The sequence below is a fragment of the Peromyscus maniculatus genome, chromosome 3 (assembly GCF_049852395.1).
Source record: "Peromyscus maniculatus bairdii isolate BWxNUB_F1_BW_parent chromosome 3, HU_Pman_BW_mat_3.1, whole genome shotgun sequence".
Classification (NCBI taxonomy): domain Eukaryota; kingdom Metazoa; phylum Chordata; class Mammalia; order Rodentia; family Cricetidae; genus Peromyscus; species Peromyscus maniculatus.
In genome coordinates this window covers 148,202,387-148,222,795 of record NC_134854.1, presented here as the reverse complement: position 1 = coordinate 148,222,795, position 20,409 = coordinate 148,202,387, and the positions used below count along the sequence as shown (strand labels likewise).

General features: G+C 46.8%; 1 protein-coding gene across 2 annotated transcripts in view; it reads right to left on the bottom strand.

Annotated features, from left to right (window-relative positions):
- Ano2 (anoctamin 2) overlaps positions 1–20,409 on the bottom strand; it is a 343,664-nt gene that overhangs the window by 18,152 nt on the left and 305,103 nt on the right. For both annotated transcript variants that reach the window (XM_016006375.2, XM_016006378.3), the window contains 2 exons: positions 19,982–20,127; positions 2–154 (listed from right to left, as the gene is read on the bottom strand). In XM_016006375.2, the coding sequence (XP_015861861.1) occupies positions 2–154; positions 19,982–20,127 (299 nt within the window). The remainder of the gene's footprint in view (position 1; positions 155–19,981; positions 20,128–20,409) is intronic.

Genomic DNA, 20,409 nt, shown 5'->3' with positions numbered 1-20,409 from the left:
CCAATGTCTTTGGTCCTCACAGCATCCGGGCGTCTCAACTCGGTAACAAACTTTTTTGCGTCCAGCCGCACTTCGATGACATTGTTGAGGAGGGCAAACACTGGTGCCAGTGGGAAGGAGGCCACAAAAAGGGTGACAAAACCAAACTGGATGACTAGGAGAGAGCACACAGGAGAGGCTCAGCAGGGAGCTGCAGGAATGGAGGCCATCTCTAGTCTGTGGTCCCCAGTCCTCAAAGCTGCCATCGGGTTCCCCTTCCTGCCTGCCTGCACTTCCAGGCTTCCTTCTCATTTCTGCAGCCAGAGCCAGGGCCACCACCACTCTGAGTCAAAGCTCTCAATTAGGCCCAGCAGGCAGAATGAAGAGATGTGTGACACGGGACACCTCCCTCCCACCACCCTTCACCACTACAAACTCATCATAGGTGGCTAACTTGGGGGTCGGTAAACTCTGTAAATGGCTAACGAGGAAATGCATTGCGATCTGTGGTCTGTCTTGTCTTGTCGCAGCAACTCCCTTCTGCCACTGCTCCCAGGCATGGCTGTGCTCCCAATAAAGCTGTATTTACAAAAGCAGTCCACAAAGTAAGCTGATATTGGCCCTCGGGCCATAGGTTGCCAGCCCTTAACATAGCTTCAAAAACTACCCCTCCCCCAAAGTTGGACCTTTTTCTTTTTTTTTTTTTTTTAAGTCAAGAGTCTTGTTATGTAGACTAAGCTGACCTTGACCTCTTGAACCTCCTGCCTCCAAACACCTACCCCATCCCAAATACTGGGATTATTGATGTGTACCAAGTCAAGGTCTAGAGTCTCCTTTTCCATAGATAGAGCCGTTGCTTTTATTTGGAAAGAATTCATTCATCACACATTTATTGAGAGCTGGGAAAATGTCAGGCATTGTGCCAAGTATTTAGGGTGGCAAAGGCCTGGTCCTGTGGTAGAGGAGCTGGGTCTAGAGGGGGAGAGATAAGTGTATGTAAAGGCGTTCAACAGGATTTTTGCAAATGTGTTCCAAGACAGAAAGAGGAATGTGCTAGAGTCAGAGAACCGAAGGAGACAAGAGCTAAAGTCCATGCACTCAGGGTGGGCACTGAAAGAAAGTCTCAACGTGGTTGACCTTAGCACCACCTAGGAAAAGGCCACGTGGCAACCAAGAGCCAGAGAGCACGCTGAGCTGCAGGGGCAGTGAGCAAAGGCACTCGCGGCCGTCCGCAGCTGCAAGGTGTCTTACTCTGCCGGACCCTGCCACAGCCCCCCAACCGCCTTCCTCGTCACCAGCCTTCCTAGGCTGGCAGCACGCAGACCTTGGAATCTGACCCTGTCACCTTCCTACGCATATAAATTCCCATGCAATTCCCTTTATTTACAGAATAGAATCCAGATTCCTTATTTTGGCACGCAGGTGATTCTGTCTACTCTAAGCCGCCTTTCTAACCTGAGCTCCGAAATGCCCCCCTGTAACTAACAACCCTGCTCCTGCCTCCAGAACAAACTTGCCACCCTCAGACTTTCCACGTAACACACCCCCTTTCCTTCGCCTGCTCACAGCAACCATTCTCCAGCTGGTGAATTTCTGTGGGTCCCCACAATCAGACCACTCCAGTGCCTCCTGCTCTGAACACCCCTTCCTGTGCTCAGGCCTCTGCTGGGTACTGCTGGCACCATCTACTCAGGTGTCTTTCTCCGCTGTAAGGCAAAGGCTCTGTCTACTCTGGGAGCTCTTTGCAAATCGGCTCACAGAAACGGCCTAGTTGGATTCCCCACACACTAACAGTAGGTACCAACCGGTCCCTCATTTAGAGCAAGTGAAATTAAGGATCATAAAACAATACTCACCTGACTGGCATCTCAGAAGGTACATGGAAGCGCTCAGAACACGTATCATGTCTCATACCTAACAACTGTTCAATGAATGTTACATGTGGGAGCTGGGGAGGTGGCTCAGTGGGTAGCGTGTTTGTTCCCCAGTTCCCCACCCAGTACCTACGGGAAATTCAGGTCTAGTAGCACACATCTATAATCCCAGTGCTGGTCAAGGCACACAGGCCTTGGGACTTGCTGGTTACCTAGTCTAGCCTAAATGTCAACCTCCAGGTTCAAGGAGGTTCAATAAATAAATAAATAAATAAATAAATAAATAAATAAATAAATAAATACAGTGAAGAGTAATAGAGGGAGATACCTAAAGCCAACTTCTGCCTTTCCCACACGTACATAAGTATATACCAAGACACAAATAGTAAGTTATTTATGTAAGTAATAAGTTAGTTATGTATTGTATATACTGTTATTCTTAGTGAAAGACATATCAGCATACAGAACTGATTGCAATGTATACTGTATAGCCACATGCCAAACAGACACAAACTTAAAGTTTAGAGACTCAGCGAGTCTGAAGAGATCCAGATCTGAGGCTCAGATGTGTTCCTAACTTGACTCAGTCCTTTGCCTACACTTCTGTTTACATGGACCGCTCAAGGAAGCCACTTTGAATTCCCTAAGGTTGAGATGCTGTAATGTTGTGATTGTGCCCTTAGACAAGCTCCACCATTGCAGGATAGTCATACAAAGAATGAGAAGACAGGACCCAAACTCCGGGATATCTGTCTGTCCCTACACAAAGAACACAAGCCAACTTCCAGAAAAGCGTCCAGAGTAAACACACACGGAACTCTTCCCAGCCAAAGTGCTTCTGATTTGGCAGGTTTGTAGGCTCACAGGTGTGGCCCCTGCTCTTGCTCATACAACCCCAACTTCTGCCTTATCCTAGATGTCCAGTGGGTTCTAGGAGACCAGCAGGTGTCATTAATGGCAAGATGTCCTAGATGCATGAAGGTTGGACTCCTGGAAAGGCTGCTTGGAATGGGGGTGGGGACGGTACACAAGTCTTCACGAACTCACTCAATAATCAATCACAGAAGCAGCATCTGGGGCTTCAAAGATGGCCGTGTGGGTAAAAGCTCTTAGTGCTGGCCCAAGCTCGACCTTCAGGACCCAGTTAAAAACATGGATGCAGAGGAATGGGTCCATAATCCCAGCATTGTAATAGCAAAGTTGAGAAGCTGAGGCAAAAGAATCGCTAAGAAGCTCATGGACCAGGTGCTCTGGGTGCTCAGTGCAGAAACAAGAGGGACTCTGTCTCAGAAACAAGGTGGACGGAGAGAACTGACTCCCTCAGTCTGTTTTCTGATCCCCATACGTGCACGCACAGACACACACACACACACACACACACACACACACACACACACACATACCACACCACAACACAACACAACACACACAGATAATAAAAGTTTTGAAGCATCAGTACCTGGTATATCTTTTAAAAGATGCTTTATAGAAAATTTCATTTGGGAGTCAGGGAGTAGGGCCAGGATAGATGGAAGAAAGGGGAGTGGAAGTGACCAAGGAAGGCTAAACAGATTGGTCTAGTTTTCTAAAACCCGTAACACGCATGTCTACATTTAAATACACACACGGACTCATCTTTCTTTAGAGTCTCGAGTTAGCTGTCTTGGTTCAGTGAATTCAGGGCAAACCTTCTAATCATAAGAAACTTCCTCCCGGGAACCATGTGACCACCTCAGAGCCTCAAAGGGCTCTCTGCAAGGACACCGTGGGGAAGGGGTAGTTGCTTTTGCATAGAGCATGTCCTCATCACATGCCTCCAATGGTCCTGGGGAATCCAGCATCTTCTGAAGGATTATGAAGGAAGTGGGACTTTCCACTTTTCATGCTTATCTTTTTCTTATGAACTCCAGGGGCATTTAGTGAACTGCTGTCCCCAAGACTAGCTGGAAGTGCTTGCTTTCTCACCTTCACAAACTACCCAGACAAGACACAAATTCTTTTCTTAACATCACTGTTTTTTAGTGCAAGTGTGGTGTGTTTAGTAGTTGCTATTTGTTATTCCAGTCTCATAATAAAGGCTCTTGTCTCCCACCTCCACGTGTAAGTCAGTCTCAGCACGGGACAACCTCAGAAGAGAGGCACAGGGTACCCTGGCCCCTTCTCTGAAGTTACTCCAGGGTATCCTGAGCCATAGAAAGCCCTTCTCTACACATGGTCTAATGTCACAGGTGTTTCCAGCTTGGACTGGAAACCCTTGAGCATTTCCAAGAGACAATCTAAAGAGGTGGAAATAAACAGCAAGTCTTTATTTAATCCTGGGGAGCAAAAGGTATGTATAAAACCATAACCCTCTAGCATGCAGATGCCAAAACCAAGACTTGTTCTTTTCAAGGGAAAGTCTGGAGGGCTGAGTCAGATGGAAGCCCTGCTGGGTTCACTTCAGAGGATGCAAGGATGCTGGCCTTCACCAACACCAAGAATTGTTTCTAAAAACAGCCAGCCTCCCTTAGGACAAAAGCAACACCGGAAATCCTCGGTGTAGCTGCATAATAGAAGCCAGCTTGACTGGGCCAGTGACAGATTAACCCTGGCCAAGCCAATTAGGGAAGAATCCATAAGTTGATTTTCAACTAAATCTTTACAAAGCCCGCTGTAAAGTGCTCCAGAAATCCTGGTTGGAAGCATGAAGTCTGGAAACACGTCTGGGCACAAACTCCATGGGTTTCCTCTGCTTGCACTCCAGCAGCCAAGAACCATCCTAAATAACCACCAGCGCTGCACTGCCTGATGCTGGAGACAATTAAAATCCTGAGTGATTACCTGGGCTTGGGCTGAAATAACAGGGAGGAGTGGAAGATGCTGAATGAGAGCAGCCAGCAAGGACATTTCAGGACAATCTACTTACAGAAAAATGAATGGTGCAGTAGAGAAAACAGAACTCACTGGCCACGGTGGATGGACAGATAACAACGGAACACAACTCTGATCTTCACTCATTTATTTAAGAGTCATCAGTGGAAATATCCAGCCTTCCGTTGTGTGTGCACACACACAAACACACACATAAATCCAGACCCTTCCATTGTGTGTGCACACACACAAACACACACATAAATCCAGACCCTTCCATTGTGTGCACACACACACAAACACACACATAAATCCAGACCATCCATTGTGTGCACACACACAAACAAATACATAAATCCAGACCATCCATTGTGTGTACGCACACACAAACACACACACAAATCCAGGCCATCCATTGTGTGTGCACATACACAAACACACACATAAATCCAGACCATCCATTGTGTGCATACACACAAACAAACACACACATAAATCCAGATCATCCATTGTGTGCACACACACAAACACACACATAAATCCAGACCATCCATTGTGTGTGCACACACAAACACACACATAAATCCAGACCCTTCATTGTGTGTGCACACACACAAACACACACATAAATACAGACCCTTCCATTGTGTGTGCACACACACAGGCATACACATAAAGTCCAGACCCTTAGCCTGGCATTCAAAGCCCATCTGACCCAGACTTACTAATTTCTTCCAATCTAGCCGACATTTTGTCCTTAGGGCTAGTTTTAGTCGGAATGCTTGAGGTCAGTTCTACCTGCTTTCCAACCATTTCCAACCATCTGTGCATTTCGGAGCCTCTCTGTACACCACTACTCTAATTTCCTCTGTGTTATGCTGAGTGAATTGTTATTCATTGTTCAGACCGGACTCCTACTCCTCCGTCTCATCCCACCCCACTCCCATGAGCCTCTCCTTCCTCACTTCCCAACTTCCCAGCTAGACTGAAGTCCCTCCCACAGTCCTGTACATACCACTCCATTCACTTGACCTACTCCCTGGGGCTGGGGAGGCCTTGAGAACGGGTACTCTCTTTCCATATTTGACACTTTACTGCATCTATACCCGCACTCTGTGTCTCATAAACAGATATTTAAATGTTATCTGTTTTACAAATGGAACTCCTCTCTCTCTCTCTCTCTCTCTCTCTCTCACACACACACACACACACACACACACACACACACACACACACACACACACGGAGAAAGCAAAAATATTTGAACTGAAATCATTATCCTGCTTCAAAGTGAGGAGATCTGCTGCTGAGGTGAAAAGTCTGGAACACCACACAGCGATTCTCATAATTTGCTGCAACAGGCACAGGACACTCTGGGGAAGATCAGAAGAATGTCCCAATTCTAATGAAAATTATGACAACCCTTTTTAAGCACCCCCCCCCTTCAGTTTAGTAAAAGTACAGCCTCCCATTTAGGAGGACTGAGAACCGGAGCCTTCGCCGGAACTGGATAAGACCTTATTGCTAAAGACACCACAAGACTGCGGTTGCAAGAGACAGGGGACTCAAGCTGGAACAGAGCTGGGAACCTCCCTGTTGGAAGTTTTAGTGTGCCAGAGGATGCTTTGGGTTGGCAAAAGGCATCAGTAATCTTACCCAGCTCTGAAACCTTAGAATACCAATCTGGCAGGCATGATGAGCCCACCTAAACAATGGTGACCAACGCCTCTCTGATGGGATTTGAGCTTGACTCACCAAGCAAAAACCCATGCCTGGTACTGTAAACCTAGCCAAACACCCATGCCTGGGGAAGCCATAGGCCCCAGCAGATAACTTACTCCTGGTGTTTTGCTAAATGATGATAAACTGGCTTCTAAATATCAGTGCTTGTGCCCACAGACAAACGCTCCTCCAGACCCCAGTCTGTGAAGCCTCTCTGTGTATGAACAGCGGTAAATACAGACACACATAGCTGCCCAAGAGACTAAGTGATCTATGAGGGTTCAGTCCTGGACAAGATGTTTATACCATGCCTTTGAGGCTCAGGGAACCTAGCAGGAGACCGATAAAAGGACAAAGAGCCAGAAGATAGGGAGAAAGACTGTGAAATGCCACTGGCTAGGCACGACCCAGCCATTGTAATCATGAAGTCATAGCAGCTATGGGCATTGGGCCTGAACAGAAGTGGTCCTGCCAACAGTCACTCAGGTATGGGGGAGGGGCTTACAGGACCTTTCCTCTTCCTTCTGAATGACTGGTTGTTGGTAGATTCTGAGAGAAAGGAAACACTGTGAGTTTGATTATGTACTCACAGATGAGCCCACTGTGTCCCAGTGCATAGTTCAGCAGCCCTGGTCACACACGCAGCCCTCGTTAAACTCAGTGGGTCCCAAATCAAAACAAAATGAAAGGATGCAAGTGGGGGGAAACGTGTGTGAAGGGGAGGGAAATAAAAGAAGGTGGGAGTGAGAACATCGGAATGCATTAGATATATACATGAAATCATCAATGAACCAATTTAATTAATAAAAATGAAAAACTTATTAACATTGATACTAAAAACAAGATTATAAAAGAAAATAGGCAAATGACCTGTCATGGCTGATAAGTTTATCAAGAAATGTCTAACTTTATTGTTAATTAATACAATTAAAATCTGCTAAAAAGAAAGGAAATGGTCAATAGTGAGAACTATTGGTTGACAGTTGGATAACACCAAGTAAAGGCTTTCTGTACAGGCCCAACACAGAAACAGCTGGGAACTGTTTTCTGGAGTGAATGAGATTCTGGGACTTCTGTGCTACCAATGTCCCCCTGGGCTACAGAAGTGCTTGTCTAGGTGGCTAAACTGGAAAATGAGTGGTTCAGTTAGATCAATGGTTCTCATCCTTCCTAATGCTGCAACCCTTTAATACACTTCTTCATGTCGTGGTGACCCCCAACCATAAAATTATTTTTGTTGCTACTTCATAATTTTGCTACTGTTCTGAATCATAATGTAAATATCTGACGGGCATGACTGACAGGTTGAGAACTGCTGAGTTAGATTATAATAAACTCTGAAAATCATACATGTTGTGTCTCATGTTTTTGTTTGTCACAGAAGAACACTAAAATGCAATTTCAAGCCCCATTCATGAAGAATTTGATTTCATTGTTTCTTGCTACGTTTGTCTAGCATTACTCTCTAACTGTAGGATTTTTCTCTCTATTTTTATCTTAAGAAAATAGAAATAAAACTGATACTTTAAGGCTCTTCCTTTTTGTGACGCAGCGGTGAGTAAGGCAGGGGAGGAGCAGGACATAAGGTGTCTTTGTCTTCTTGGGCAAGAGGCAGTTTCTTTAGCTGAACAGTTTTGGAAAAGCCCACAGCATTAATTCAGTGCTGTTTCCTAAGCCTACATTTTAAAGTTATACCTCACCACCCCTGTGGTAGTTTGAAAGAAAATGGGCCCCAAAGGGAGTGGCACTATTGGGAAGTGTGGCTTTGTTGGAGTAGGTATGGCCTTATTAGAGGCAGTGTGTCACTGTGGAGGCGGGCTTTGAGGTCTCACATATGCTCAAGCCACGCCCAATGTCTCAGTTCACTTCCTGTTGCCTGCAAAATGTAAAACTCTCAGCTTTTCCAGTACCATGTCTGCCTACACACAGCCATATCCCATCATGACAATAATGGACTAAACCTCTAAAACTGTAAGCCACCCCAATTAAATGTTTTTCCTTTCTAAGAGTTACTGTGTCATGGTGTCTCTTCATAGCAATAGAAACCCTAACTAAGACAATCCTCCTCTCCTAAAAGTGTCTGACAAAAAAAATAAATAAATAAAAATAGAATTGTGAGTGTTGTTGGACTCAGAATAGAAGGAGGCAGTGGAAAGAAGGGGGTGCATGCTACATCCTCAGACTGGCCTCTGATGCTGGGGAATGATTAAAAGAATGACCTCTCAATATCTACCATTCCCCATTCACTCCCTCACTTCATCTGTCATTCATTCAACAAGCACTTACTGAGCAGTTCACCCACCAGACTTCATGCTCATTGCTAGAATACAAAGATTAGCTGTGCTATAGTTTGAATGAGCTCCCTTCCCCGCCTAACTCATGTGTTCAAATAGGAACTTTCGAATAGGCCATTTGGTCTCTGCCGTCATGGATGTGTTGATGTGATTATAGGACGAGGTCCATTCTTAGGAACATGGTTTTATTATAAAAGTCAGCTTGTCCCTCTTCTTCTATATCCTCCCGTGCTTTCTTGACCCTCTGCCTTCCACACTGCCATGACACAGCAAGGAGGGTCTCATCATTGGCTGCTTGGACTTCTGAGCGCCCAGAACCATGAGCCAAATACATTTGTACTGTTTATAAATTACCCAGCCTGTGGCAGTCTCTTACAGCAACATAAAGCAGACTAAGATAAATAGTTATTATTCTTTTAAGAGCTCAGAGAATGAATAAAAGGGTAGCACAGAGTTCTGACCCTGGTGGCTGCATTCACAGGCTGCTGTGAGCCTTAGGCGGTGTCTTAGTTAGGGTTTCTATTGCTGCTATAAAACTCCACGACCAAAAAGCAAATTAGGGAGGACAGGGTTTATTTGGCTTACAATTCCAGATCATAGTTCATCATTGGAGAAAGTCGGAAGAGGAATTCAAGCAGCTGGAACCTGGGGGCAGGAGCTGATGGAGAGGCCATGGAGGAGCGCTGCTTAGTGGCTTGCTCCTCATGGCTTGCTCAGCCTGCTTTCTTAGAGAATCCAGGACCAGTAGCCCAGGGATGGCACCACCTACCATGGACTGCACCCTCCCACAATGATCAGTAATTGAGAAAATGCCTTACAGCTGGATCTCATGGAGGCATTTCCTCAACTGAGGCTCCTTCCTCACTGATGACTCTAGCTTGTGTCAAGTTGACACACAAAACCAGACAATACAGGCAGGAATAACTTGCTCCCCCAGCAGGTCCATGGAAAGTGCCGCAGACAATTAGTAATCCCTATGTTTAGCTTGAAGACCAAGCAGAAGAGATGTGGAAGATCTGCCCAATGCTGAGAGTTAAGCTCTCTCCTGCCTGGATGACTGAAATTCACAAGCTACCTCAAAAACAAAAGCAGCAAATAAAACTCAACTCCGTTTCTGTATGGGGTTTCCACGACAGAGCAGGCTCCACTCAGCAACTTCTGGAAGCCGAGACCGGAAGGGACAGGCTTGTGTATCAATTTAAACATTAAGAGTTTGCCACATGAAAAATCAGTGCAGCTCCCAGACAAACCTCTAAGGTACACTTGGCTCTGAATGTCTTCATTTCTCTGTCCCTAAAGGAGACTCAGTTACCACGCTCCTCCTCCTCCCTCCCCAGTATTGCAACAAAAACCAGAGAGAAATAAGCTGCTAAGATCTCCTGGTTCACTTCTGAGAGCCACCTGGTGATTTCCTGTGGTCTCTGGTGAACACACACACACACACACACACACACACACACGCACGCACGCACGCACGCACGCACGCACGCACGCACGCACGCAAACAGGGAGTGTGGAGAGCAGCCATGAGCTCACCCTTCCTTCCATCCACCCACATCACCTCCCTATGGCAAAGCAACTGAGAGCCAAAGGCTAGGCAGCCCGTGAGGCCCCAACGGCACTTCCGAGAGGCATCACTGCTACGAGGACCCTTGTGTGTTTTATTCCTCTCTCTTCAGAAGGCTGCAGAAAAGTCAACAAAATGAAAATAAAATTAGATTTGAAAATACAATAAAATTGACGGAAATTTTATTGAAAAGGAAATAACTCAGAAAACAGGGAAACACAAATATGCACGCTCCGGGGACTCATAATGCGGCTACGGCGGGATGACAAAGTTTCCTTCTGAATTCCCTGGTTGTACGCAGAGAAATGGAGAAGCAGAACAGTTCCCAGTATGTTTGAAACCAAGAGTATCTTCTACCTGCTCATTCCCTCATCATTCATTTCCCTATTTCCTCACTCATTCCTCTTCCCAGCACTGTCCGGGCCCCCGACTTCATGGCAGAGGCAGTAACAGAGGTGGTATAAGAATATGGCATCCAGGGATGGCGCCACCGTTCTAAGTATGCATGGGAGGAGAAGGGATACACGGGGCAGACAACATCAAGCAGTTTCTGCCTCGGAAGTAAGAGGAGACAAATGGCCTGGGACTCACCCTATTTCCCAGAAACCCTGGAACAGGGCCTCTGTGCTGCCTGTACTGTGGTTAAGTGCCATTTAGAGAAGGGGGCAGGTACTGAATTATCCAGCGGGATGACTCAGTTCCTATAAACAGGATGGCTCAGGGAAAGGAATTTCCCGGTGCTTTCAGCCACTGGCTTGGAGCACACACTCAGAATTTTGTTCTGCCAACTTTGTGCCTTGCTTGGGGGCAGGAACGGAGACAGGGAAGGCCCACCCTGAATGGGGCCGCACCTTCCAACAAATGTAAGTCTGTGCGGCTTCGTCCCCACTCCCAGCATTAATTTTCTGCAATTGTTGCATTTGCATTGCTCACGGTATCGGGAACATATGGCAAAGGTTACTCACATCACGTCCCAGCCGACCCAGAAGCAGAAACTCGAGGCCAGGATGTAACCTTCCACAACACCCTCTGGTGCCTTACCTCTAAGAGCTAAGCCCATGCTCCAAAAGGTACCACAGCCTCCCCAGATAGCACCACTAGATAGGGACCTGACATTCAAACTATGAGGGTGTGGGGGTACAGTCCAGATTCAAACCACAACTGCTGGGGCATCTGCTCTCAGGATGACAGCATCCTGATCACAGCACATCATTAGATAAGGAGATTTTGCACCTCTGGGTGGGACGGGCCATCCCAAGGACAGCAAGAGGACTCAATAGAAGATGATGTCTGTGGGGTCTGAGTACCATTTGTCTTTCATTCATTATCTTTTCCTTCAGCAGCAAACACTCACAGAGTCTCTACTATGTCTATTCTATCCCCAAGAAGCTTCCCCCATAGATGAGTGGACATTCCGAATGAAGACCTCATCTTCAGGTGGGAAAAAACTCACAGTGCTATTGCTTATTTATCACGATACAATGACAACAAAATTCTATCAAGAACTTCATCTGGAACTTGTCACTAAACATCACCTGCAGGATTAAATTTGGGACGACATTTTTGTTGCTGTTGTTTTGTTCTTTTTTTTTTTTTTTTTTTTTTTTTTTCCTGCCAAGTTGTGCTCCGCAGGCTAAGTCTAACAGCATCGACAAGTGTTTGGAGAACTTAGCCTGCAGCCCTTACAGCAGCAGAGGAATTCCTCCTCACCGGGTCCTTAGGGGAAAGTCCATAACTGGGCCGTGAGAGGCCTGTGGCAAAAGAGCTTTGAAGCCTCCTTCTGGGGTGGGGGACAGTGGTGATTAATGCTGCGGCCTGCTCCTGGGTCAGCTTTCTTTCTCCCCTCGGAGGTGGGGGAGGGGAAGTTACCCTTGAAGTCTTTCTTAGTAAGCTCTTCAGGAAGAGGGTTTGATATTGGAGATTCCCTTGAAAGCGCGCTGCTCCCCTCACGTTTTTTCCAGTAATCCCTTACTCTCAGGTTTCCCTTTGTCTGGAGCCAGCCCATCCCCACATCCACCCTGCCCAAAGGAAGCTCCCTCCTCCTCCTCAGAGGGACTTCCAGTCTTCCCACTCCAGCTTCCCCTTCACCTCAGGCCCCTCCCCCAGACCTGCTGCCCCTCCCCGCCCCCACCCCAGGCTTCCAGCTCAATTTAGAAAAACGTAAATATAATACATCTCTCCCTGCTGCCGCCCCCCACTGATGACCTGCCCTGCCATTTCACCAGACAGGCTGTAGTGGGCTCAGCACACTTCCTGTCTGCATGGGTGGTCCTGGGGATCTTGGGAAGGAAGCTGACAGCTGAGAGCAAGGCCCAGGATCACCGTGTCAGGCACACCAGTGGGAGTGGGCAGCTTTGGTTTCATAGCTCTCATTTTTTGTTCAAAGTCCAAGACAAGTGGCCTTCTGGCATTGGGGAGGTCTAGCCAGTTGAGAAGGAAGGAAGGAAGGAAGGAAGGGAGGAAGGGAGGAAGGAAGGGAGGAAGCACACTCCCCTCGGTCCCTCCTCTTCTTTACCAGGCCTTATCAAAACCTCTAGTAGAATGGTCCGGAGAGGGGACTCCACCAGTGAGCCACTGGGGTGACCTTGAGCAGCTCACATAGCCTCCAGCTTCTTGGGCTTGAGGGGCACTACTTAGCAGTTACGCATAAAGGAAGACACCAGAATCAGAAAAGGAGCCTGGAGTTCCAGCCCAGTTGTTTGAAACTCTTTGCAGTACTTAGGACACTCCCTCACAGAATGAGAAGCAGCATTCACTTCCGCTGGTGAATCGGGAACCTTCTCTGCTTTCACTCAGCATCTAGTTATACGCCGCTTCTGACACATTGCACCATCAGCTTTGACCATAGATGACAGGTGGGTCCTGTGACATCCAGGGAAATGCATCCTCTGGTTTAACTCCCCTTGCGATGGAAGAAGAAAGGCCCAGAGAGATGGCAGGCCCAAGGCTGCTCTCCCAGCTAGAGGCAGAGCTAGACCCTCACCCCAGACACACGCAACACTTTGGGCACGCACAAAGGAGGGCGGGTACCCACGGGGCCTTATGCTGTTCAGAGAAAGATGCAAGAGGTGACAGACTTTGTTCCAAGGACAAGGGAGAGGAGGAATCAGAGGTAAAGGAATGGTGACTCTGTCACCAGGTTCACTAGCCATCCAGAGGAATGGCAGAAACGATTACTCCCCAGGAGGTTAAGATGTCTTTCGGCTTTGGCCTTCTAGTTTCCCAGAGTTGCCATGTAGGAGTGCATGGATGGGCTCATGTTACACCTTCTCTTATTTCCCTAGCTTACCCAGGGAAGGAGGGAATAATAGCCCGGGGTGGGGGAGGGGAGCAGGCAGCCCTGAAGGGGAGAAGCGGGGCATGAAAGGAGGAGGAGCAGCGTAAGGGGGCAGAAAAGGAGAAACAAGGATAACACATTCTTGATAATCCACGCACTGGATTATCAGCTCATAAATCCTCGAGGATTGACCTGCAGTGAGGTGCCTGCAGCCTAGAGGAGGAGACAGGACATAAATGGATACCCTCATTTACACAGAGACTCCATTACAGGGGTTGTCTAGAATGTTCTCAGTGCTCACACTGTGAGAGGCTCTGGGCAACACTTTGTAAATCGGGGAAGCCTTGTTCTTGTGGAGTCTTTCGAATGTCTTACCATTGGGAACCTCTAGTTTAGAAAGCAGTGTCTCTGAAATCCTGCAGGGTAAGGGCCTAAAATATGAAGGGAAAGGATGCTTCATGGAGCCAGAAACATAAAATGGCTTTGCATGTATGACTGAAAAGACTGGGAGAACTCCAGAACAAAAGGAACGTGCCACATTGGCCAGGGAAGGAGGGAGAGGCTAGATGTGCTCTTGAACACCAGAGTGACCAAATCAAAGAACAAAACCACAACCAGCAGCAGCAAGCCAAGCTGGTGTGTCCAGGCTGTAGGATAAAAAGCCCCAGCCATAGGGGGCCAAGAAGATGCACAGTAGTAATGGCTTCCAAAGACACTCCAGAGAGGACCATGCAGAGATTGTAAACAAACCAGGTCAGAGCAAGCAGGTATGAACAAAAGGTAAGCTTTCTCAGGTAGGGACCTGGAGGTCACAAACACTAGAGGACGGTGAGGTAGAGGACTCAAGATCTCAAGGGAACTAGCTTAGAAATGCTTCCTCTGGCATTCCTTTGGGGCTCTTCCCTGCCTCATAGGAAATCTGAAAACACTTGTGGGGTGGTAGAGGGAGATGAGCCACCCGAGTTGGGTCAAGTAGGTGGTTCTTATAACCCCAGGATGTTTAGTGATTGGGCAATGGATTATAAGAGGAAGGTGAGAGGAGAGAGTACAACCAGCCTGGCAAGGGAGGATGTTCTAAGGGGGCCCTTGGGTCCTTCTCTTTAGCTACCAGACTAGGAGACAATAATTCCCCAGGAATCACATTCTGGGGGAAAAGATATGTCTGAATATGGCCAAGGGAAAGAAGGAGGCCCATGTATCCTGAGATAAAGAGGAGCAGGGCTCTGTTTCTCTACCGTGGCAGGAAGGAGGGGTGCAGAGCTCTTCATTCAAGATTGTGTTGAGCTTTTTGGTCTACCTTCCAGGACCTGTGCTGAGGGGTATGAGTTAGAAGACTAAGACAGTCTTTGCTGACAAAGTAAGTGCATTTTCCAAAGGGCCTGGGTGAAGATAAGCCAGAGAGGAACTGGGGTTTGCAGAACCAGAAAATGCTTCCAAGGGCAAACATGTCTGAGGCTGAACAACTCTGCAAGAGCCTGTGGACAGGTAGGCTAGGCTAGTAGAAGTGGATGCAGATGTGGTGTGAGTGACCCCACCATGCAGCCATGCCCTAAGGAAAGGACAGTCAGAGGAGAGCGAGTTCATGCATGCCCTTGCATGCCACGCTGGGGCAAGTCAGCAGCACTGAAGGACCTTAAGAAGGGCACACGTGGCTGCCCATGTTAGAAGAGCTGGTCTAAAAAGTGAAGAGGGAGCTAAGAGAAGAGAGCGGGAAAGGAACCGGGCAGGCAAGGTTGGCTGTGCGCGCAGTAACACAAAAGAGAAAGGATGAGGATGAAGGCTACCCCAGGAATTCAATATTCCTAGCAGAGGCAAAGCAAATGAGGGACAGGTGGCCAAACAAGAAAGGTGCCAGGACCATGTTGAATAGTCTCTCTCTTGATAACACTGGCGCAAAGTTGGGGGGGTGGGGCTGCCTTTGCTAATAAGCATTGACTGCTCACTTGGGCCCAGGAGGGGACTAAGAAAGCCTTGCATCTCTGCCTTCATTTTGAGTCTGTACTTCGGCTGAAGTTACAGAGTTGAGGTATTGTCCTTAACCTTTCTTCTTGAGTCACCCTGAACTCTAGGAAGAGCAAAGCCTAGTAGGATAGCCCATCCTTCTAGACAAGACAATTCCCATGAGGACAAGGCTGTACCTTCACAAGTAACAGATTAACAATTGAGCAATTCACCCCACCATCTTGAAGGACAGATGCTGAGACAACAATGGAGAGGCCATGCCTTGACCAGGATCGCTTGATCATGTATATCTCTGTTTTTTTTTTAAACCTAAACCTCACGTCAGTCCTCCTGAAGATGGACTTGGGGTCACTGTACAACCTTCCTGACAAGAATGAAGATATTCTAAAGAGACACCAGTGTCCCTCCTTTTGGTTATAAGATTATGGATAAATATGGACACACACACATACACACATAATAAAATTTACCCAAGTCTCATGCTAGAAGAAACAAAAAGCTTGGAGCCTGGTACCAGACAAATGGAGAGTGTGTCTCCTAGAAAGAAATTCCACCCAGTTCGGGTGGCATGTGTCATTGATGAGATGGGCTAGGGATGGGCATGTGTCATTGGAGAGATGGGCTAGGGATGGGCATGTGTCATTGGAGAGATGGGCTAGGGATGGTTGTGTGTTCTTAGAGAGATGTGCTAGGGATGGTCACATGTTCTTAGAGAGATGGGCTAGGGATGGTTGTGTGTTCTTAGAGAGATGTGCTAGGGATGGTCACATGTTCTTGGAGAGATGGGCTAGGGATGGCTGTGTGTTCTTGGAGCGATGGGCTAGAGATGGCATGTGTCCTTGAAGAGATGGACTAGGAATGGGCATGTGTCATTGGAGAGATCGTCTAGGAATGGGCATGTGTCATTGGAGAGATCGTCTAGGGATGGGCATGTGTCATTGGATCTCTTTGGTTTTTTCTCAGTGTGGCCATGCTGAGTAAGCCTCCTTTCTGCTTTTCACTGATACTGTGTTTTTAATTGGCTTTTGGGGATGGGAGGCAAAGCCTAGCCTATTGGGACAGCCTGAGCCTGAACTTTGCCTTTGAGTACCACTAATGGTTATGGAGTAAGGTGCTCTACCAGTTCATGACTCCCCCTAAGCCCAGGAATCCAAACTTAGCAATGCCATAAGACAACTCAGATGTGGCTGCAGGGCTCTGAAGCCCTAGTGTGTGATCTCAGAGAACCCTGCATTTCCCCTCAGCTGGAGGACTCCTGCAGGCTTTGGTGGACATTTCCAGAGAGCAGAAGAGACTAGTGGCTGATGGCCCTTCAAAATACCTTCTGAGTTTCACTGCAAGTAAAAAATAAGTAACCTTACAATTCCCAACACTTCTGTTCTTCTTTAGGGTTTAACAGGATTTAAGTTTGGAACTAAGAAAAGTGAGATTTCCTCAAAGGACCTTGTGAATGATGAAGAAATTCATCTTAGCCCCAGAGTGATGGCCTCTGACTTCAACATTTGAATTGCGCTTGGAGAGGACAGGGCGATGTCAGGGGACAGGTAATTGAATCCCTGGTTGGAAGAGAGTACTGATCATGTGACTAGAGGGACAGGAGCTGTGGGGTTTAGAGAAACATGGCAAGAAGAGACACGGAAACTTCCAGACTTATCAAGCAGAGGCCTAGCCCAGAAACAGAACCTGGAAAGCTGGAAACGTGTCACCCCCCAACAACCCCCCCCCACACACACACACAGAGACAAGATAGAACTATCAGCCACTGGCTCAGAGGCAAAGGCACTCCAGAGTACCTGAAAGTGACCTGCGATCATTTTAACACTAAAACAGATACAGCCTGGGTGAAGATTTAAGATGCTAATGAGACATGTCCTCCAGGAAACTGCGTCATGTAGAAGCACCTGTCACAGAACACAGCACCATCGAAGGAAATGCCCACACTGTGCAAAGGAATCCCAAAGCTTTTACTACGCCAATGACCCCACCCTGTCCGTGTACTGTGACTACCAGCTGAGTGACGAAACTCTTTCTCTGCTCTGGCCTCCTGCCTCCTTTGGAAGTTTATCTTTTTAAAAATAAATTTTCTCTGTTTCTCCTCAGTCTGTGCTCATCTCTTTGTTCCAGGACACAAGAACTCTAACACCCATATCAGGAGGTAGGAGATATCACCAAACCCACCTCTTGGATGGGAAAATTGGTGTTGAGCATTAAGCCCAGAGACACATATGCAGCTAGCAGGCTGCTCAGTTAAGACTGGAAGCCCCACAGCTTGACTCCAGGACGTTCTCTATGTTGCTTGGTAAGGTTTGGTGGAGTTCATTCTACAGTCCTGTTTCTGATTGTGTATAGAATAGGTCTCCTTTGAAGAGTGAAGAGGATAGGCCAGAATAAAAAGGGACACAACCCAGACACCATTGTTTATATATAATGATATATTATAATGCATCTGATATGATTGACATGCTCAGCAAAATGGAGTAAAGAGGCTTGGCATACTCTTCCAAGCAAGACTATTTTAGTATCAATAGAGTTGTTAATTCAATCAATATCAATGACAGTCTGAACTGGTGAAGATGTTGTCCTGGTTTCTGGGCTTATTCCTCCTGTTAGATGTTTAATAGAAGTTGGGTGCTCCACAAAATGGGTGAATAATTAAATGTGTCCACTTTCATTTCCCCACTACCTCCCTAGCCTTATGACCCTTGTGGCCCATTTCTTCAAGGGAAGTAAAGAGTTCAGTTACTTTAATGACCAAGATTTTACAATTATTCCTCTCCATCCTGTGTGAGGTGGGAACTTAGATGTCTATCTTCAGGATTCTCCACTAATCCCAGGTCTGTAATAGAAATCTCCCCATCCCCAAACTATTAATACCGTTTGCTCTCCTTTATCAACAACATTGGCTTGTGAACATGAGGCCGCTTGTATTTCCAACCCTCTTCCTTAGAGTGTATTCTTTGCTGTTACTGATGGTAAAACCAGAGGAAACCTTGCAGGTCTATAGTTCAACCTTATATCTAAAAAAGGAAACTGTAGCAGAGAATCCTCATCCACCTTCCACTAAGCCCACCTTTAAAAATGAATTTTCGTTTGCCTCCTAAAGTTATTACGACAAACTTACTTATGTTAACAAACATTCCTCAGTAATTAGCAAACATGCTCATTAAGTCATTCATCCATGCATTCATCTGGTTATGATATACATTGAGTCCCTGTTACGCCAGGAAATATGCTGGGCTCTGGGGAATGTGAATGAGCCATAGCCCCTCTTCACTGCTCTTTAGAACCCAACAGGCTGGGTCTGCTGAAGAGCAGATCTGTGAGCAATAACTCAGTAAGATCCCATTAGTGTGGTTACCAAACAGAATGCTAAGGGGGAGAAGCACATAGGTGATGATGATACCCAGGAGGAAGGGGAATTGGCCTGGATGACTTTGAGGAAGAAATATCGCCTAAAGCAAAGCTAGGACCGAACCTGCAACGTTCAGCTCCAGAGCTTGGAGTGAAAAACGCACAAGAAGGCTTGGACTCTCAAGTGTAAGGTGCTTTGATAATTCTTCTATATCGCATGACTTCAGGGTCCTGAGGGGTTTGTTCATACCGCCTATAGCTTGGTAGATTGGTCTACTCCTTTCAGAAAGTGCTGTGTTAAAATGAACCAAAGGTGGTGGAGAGTTGGCTCAGTGGTTAACAGCATGGGCTGTTCTTGTAGAGGAACCAGGTTCAACTCCCACCACCCACATGGCAGCTCACAACCATCTATAACTCTAGTCCCAGGGGAGCTAGCACTTCCGCACATATATACATGCAGGCAAGGTGCTCATACACATAAAATAAATAAATCTAAAAATATTTTTAAAAAATGAACCAATGATCAGATAATGAACATATTTTTGGTCATCTATTTATACTTGAGCAAATGGATCTTGATGAAACAAGACTTCAAGAGGGCACAGGAAATTGTAGACCGCATTAAAGCATTCGTGCCAGTAGAAAATCTACCAAACATTCATGCCAGTAGAAAATCTACCAAACTTTCATGCCAGTAGAAAATCGTGGTTGTTCTGGCATGGCCAGTTGAGGGCAGCTAATCTAAGTTAGAAAGAATATAAGAAACTCCTAGCTTCTAAGCCACATGTGAAATGATCAGCTATTATCAGTTATAGACCCCCAGCCTATACGTCATGGGATGTATATACGGCCATAGGATGACCGTAATCTTCCTGTATGGAAACTGTGTTCTTAAACTGCAGATTTCACTCTTGCCCTTCTAGCCTGGAAGGACAAGCATTTTATTTACAGAAGAGCACAGGAGACCCAAGGAGAAAACGCCACCATCCCGGGGCTGTGAAACCCTAAAGGGGCAGTGAGTCTGAGGCTGCGTAGCCATTCCCTAACTCCTCCCCTCAGCCCCTCATCTGAAGCTGCCACCCAGAGAAGGGAGATGGGCTCTTACTCATTTCCATGTATTCAGGAGTCAGCCCGGTGTATGGCTCGAGGCTGTAGTCCAGGTCCCACTGCTCTGGGCGTTTTGAGTGGTCGGGGTCACTTTCTCCAGGTTCTGTCTCATCTTTCAGCTTCCGAAAGAGTTTCTTTAGCTTCCTACAAAACAAACGCAGTAGTCACTAGAAGCCTTGGGGGACAGAATTAGTTCAGCTGAAGAAAAGGAGGAAGAGATGAAGAAAGGCACTTATGTCATTCCTGAACCAACCAAGGAGGCCTTTCATTAAGATAATAGAAAAACCACCCTCAGCACGATACCAGAGGAAGAAGGTCAACACCACCCAGCTATGAATGCTGCAGCCTACCACAGCTACCTGCCTGCGAGACATACTGCCGCACCAGCGGGGGCTGATGGTCTAAACCTTGTGCAGGTAATCAAAG